Consider the following 4,427-nt stretch of genomic DNA (forward strand, 5'->3'; position numbering starts at 1 on the left):
CTACTCTAACCCATGGATTTCCCATGCAAATGTTCTTGTCGAAAGAGAAACCCTAGTGTCGCGTTCTTAATTATTGTCACATTTTCTTCTAATTAGGTTCATATTCAAGCGAAATTTGGCTAGCATGATTGTTTGCTCTCTACTACTTCTATAAAATGAAGGTATTAGTATAATGGATTAAAGACTTTAATTTGCAAAAAAAGAAGTAACAGGAAGAAGTTGATTTCACTAGCAAAATAAAAGATGTTTCATGTTTGTAGTATATCTCTGATCAGTGTTCTGTTCTGTTTAAACCATGTTTGATATAATACAATAGTAAGTAATCTCTAATAATAAAAAAAAAAAAATGACTACACATCTCGGAACTCCCTCTCTCTCTCTCTCTAGTACAGCTAGCTCGCCGGAATATTTATTATGAAGCGGTGGTGGTATGGGTGGATGAAGAGTTCGCCGGAGAATTCGAATCATGGCTATGGCTGGCAGTAGCTCTCTCATCAGAATGAGATGATCTAGGTTGATTAATCTGTTGCCTCTGGCGTGGAACCGCCGGCGTGGCAATGGGTGCATAGACACCATTTCTGGTGGCGGCTGCCGGTGATGGATCACCTGAGACAGCAAACTCCGGCGGCTGAACCCAGATACCTCCGACCACCACGAATTGTGGTGCTTGTGGGTTATTGTTGTTGTTGTTAGAATTGTGAGTGGATTGAGTTGGTCTTCTTGTATGTAAACGGTATTTCTGTTTGATAGATTGAAAATGAAAGATTTAAGAACAAGATTCAAACTCATAATTTTGAAGATAATGTCAATAAACAAACCTGTAAATGGCTCTTCACTTCATCATTTGTAAGACCATCAACCTTCATCAAGTCCCGAATTTGTTTAGGTGTAGCCACTGCAATAAATATAAAACTTCATTATTAATAAATAAACCAAATCACTAAATCTTAATTAACATTTTTGTAACTAGTGTAAATACATACCATGAGAACCGCCAAGTTGTTGCAGAGCTTGTAAGAACCGCCGATGTAATTCCGGTGACCAACAACGCCGGGCCTTTCTCTGCCCATGTTCATCCTTATCATCTTTTTTCTTCCCAACAGCAGCATCAGTGGCTGCCACTTCCACCGCCTCTGTTTCCGGCGCCGGCGCCGGCACAGGCAAAGCAATAGCCCTGTCACTTTTCTCTCTCTTAAAAGGATGAAAAGCACCACTTCCGCCGCCGCCGGTTCTCTTAACTTCCGTCACCGGCAACTTCCTCGGTGAAATGGGTGGATCTGAAGATGGGTTCCATAGAGAAAGCTGAGCAGATCCAAGCCAATCCGATTTCTCATTATCACTCTTGGATTTGTGAGATTCATGTTCATCATCATCATCATCCGAACACGAGTTTCTCTTAATCGGAATAAACTCTTCGAAAACAGGGCCATCGCTAGTCGTCTGCTCTGAATTACACTCAGATTGTGCGTGCATACAATCCGCCGCCGTTGCCGTTGCCGTCGCCGTCTCCGATAGCTGCTGCTTACAAGCCTCAATAGCTGTGTACAAAAAAAATTGAAAAAGAATGAAAACCCATATAGGAAAAAAGATCAAAATCCCAACCAAGAGAGGAAAAACGAAAAAGACAGTACCCTGAGTGACAAGTTCTAAACAGAGAGGAAGCTCTCTCTGAAAAACAAGAATCTTTTGGCGTTCGCCGTGAAGGGCATCGATATAATCTTGACACCTCTGCATTTTCTGGGAGAAATCGTGATCTTGATTATCACCGACGATCATCTTTCTTGTTATGGTATATTGTATGAGATCTGTGATATAAGAAGAAATGGGTGTTTGGCTTTAAAGAGGGGGATCTTGTCGGAGTATTGAAGATGGATCCAGAGATGGGCAAATATAAAGGATTGAGTGGAGAGAGAAAGAGAAAGTATAAAGGAATCTCAGAAGAATCAGAAAATCGAATAAACCAAGAAATTAGTTTTACTCTGCGTCGTCTTCTTCCTTCTTCCTCTTATTCCTTTATATAAATATAGAGAGAGAAGAAGAGGAGGAGAGAGAGAGAGATGGAAATGAAGGGTGTGGATGAAGAGAGAGATCCAGGTCCAGGGAAGGGAGGAATCAAGGTCGGGTCGTCGCGTACCTCAACGAATCTTTTTATTCGTGAGAAATTTATTTGGAAACTTACCATTTTTTTGTTACAATTAGGATAATATATTTTAATTCTTTAAAGTTAAAGACAATCATTTATATTACTTTTTTTTTATTTATACTTATCATTTCTTCATTTTATTTTCTATAAATATTTTACTTTTTTATTCTAATTTAAATTAAAAAAATGATTAGAAAAGAAATGACTTAGCATAATAAAAGTTACATTATCATTAACAAATGAATTACAATTTTACTAAAAATCATATTGTTTGATATAACACTGTATCTTTGTTTTTAGAAAATTTTATGTTCTCACTACTAAGGTCTCATATATTATGGGTGGTTTTTGGATTTTTTTAGAATTTTATCTTAAAATTTAACTTTTGTTATAACATTTTTTTTATATTTAAATATCAAAATTATTCTTTATTAATTTTTTTAAAAAAAGAGAAAAAAAATTAAAATATAAAAATATTTTAATATTTTAACCCAAAAAACTAGTTTGTAAAAATATTTTAAAAAAAATTCCTCATATAAATCTTAAGTCTGGTTTTATTTCTATTTAAGAAATTCTTATTAAGACAATATGTTGAACAATTAAACTATATTAATGGGTTTGATATAAGATTATACACAATTATTTTTTAGATTATTATCTTAATTATATTGTGATTTTTTACTTTATTTAATATAATAATAATTTTTAAGTTATTGTCCTTGTAATATGATTTTATTTTATCTATATATGTATAATAATGTTTAATTTTTAAAGTGTCTGGATTGTCTGTGATTAATTTATTTGAATATATATATGAGAATAAAAAATACTTGGGTTGAATTGTGGGTTGGCCCGACCATAAACTTAAAACGGTTAAAAATAAAATTAAAATTACTATAGGTATAGTTCGAACTTGCAACCTAACAAAATAAGTACAATTTTTTAACCAATTAGACCAACAACACTTTATATTTTAAATTCAAAGTATAATGATGCTTAATTTTTAAAGTGTCGGATTGTCGAGTCGAGAATTGTGGTTAATTTGAATATATATATATAAGAGTAAATGGATACTTGAGTCGGATTGTAGGTGAATAAACTTAAAACGGTTAAAAATAAAATTAAAAATGCTAATACATTTTTATCGTAATATTTTTTCAAAGTCATTTATATTATTATTCGCGTAAATGCACGAGAAACATGTTAATTTTTTTTGTTAATTTTTTTTAATGAGCTTAACACTGCTATATTGTTTTTAAGTAGAAATTAGTCTTGAGATATTTGATGTCCATTTGATTAGTGACAAATATAAGTATATAATTAGAAAAATAAAACAAAAAGCAGAATAGAAGAAAAAAAGAAAAAAAAGGAGAAAATATTAATGATCATGCCTTTGGTCATTTTCAAGCATATTCTTAGCGTAATTATATGCGTTGATTTTGGGGTGAGTTTGTGCAACTTTAACCAACAAGAATCTGAAAACAAAAATAAAGTAAAGTTTTTTTTATTTTTAATAAAATATTAATTTATTATTTAAAGATAATAATAATAATTATGAGAGGATAAGTTAATGTGTCTCTCTCTAGAATGTCCAAAAAAAAAAGCGAATATTCTTGAGAAGGTGTAAGGAATCACGAGAGAATCCATTTTAGAGAAATGAGGATAGAGCGTGGTGTCACGCTCTTTGGAACCGCGTGGGATTAGGTTGTAGGGGTAATGAATGCCTTTTCGTGGTTTGGAAGGGCAAAAACAAAAACAACGTTCTGTAAAAAAGTAGAAAACAACCCTTCTTAAGCTTATTTATAACCCCCAGTTTCTGACCTTTAGCGTGTCAAACAACCACCAATAATAACGTGACACGATCCATTACTCACGCGTTATGTTTTTTCCTTTTTTTATTTTTTATTTTTTTACATTTATATAAACTATTTTTTTTTTCTTTGGAAGAGAGTAAGTAATTTATTTATTTTTTAATTCTTTTAATTTGTTAGGTTTGAATTATATTTGGTCTATATCTATATCCCCTAAAGAAGGGAAGTTTGTATTTAATTTGGATAGTAATAAAGTCCAATTTGAAAACGTTTTTAAAAAAAATTAATTTATAGTTATATCTCATTCAAATGACATCAAGACTTTTTTTTTATTATTTTTTTTATATAAATGTGGCAACATAAAGATTACGAGTATCATTTGATTTATTTGTTCTAACAAAACGCTAAATATGTCATTTATAATTTTTAAGTGTGATAATTTGGCAATAGAAATGATAATAGTTGTGGTTTGG

At 31.8% G+C, this 4,427-nt stretch overlaps 1 protein-coding gene across 1 annotated transcript; it reads right to left on the reverse strand.

The window, feature by feature from the left end:
- Positions 1-223: 223 nt before the first annotated feature.
- On the reverse strand, positions 224-1,998 carry LOC124945468 (transcription factor HHO3-like). The gene is made up of 4 exons (XM_047485913.1): positions 1,632-1,998; positions 984-1,538; positions 819-895; positions 224-739 (listed from the first exon to the last, which is right to left on the reverse strand). The coding sequence occupies exons 1-4, from the start codon at positions 1,774-1,776 to the stop codon at positions 413-415; spliced, it is 1,104 nt and encodes a 367-aa protein (XP_047341869.1). The 5' UTR covers positions 1,777-1,998; the 3' UTR covers positions 224-412.
- Positions 1,999-4,427: the final 2,429 nt, after the last annotated feature.

The sequence above is a fragment of the Impatiens glandulifera genome, chromosome 7, assembly GCF_907164915.1.
Source record: "Impatiens glandulifera chromosome 7, dImpGla2.1, whole genome shotgun sequence".
Lineage (NCBI taxonomy): Eukaryota > Viridiplantae > Streptophyta > Magnoliopsida > Ericales > Balsaminaceae > Impatiens > Impatiens glandulifera.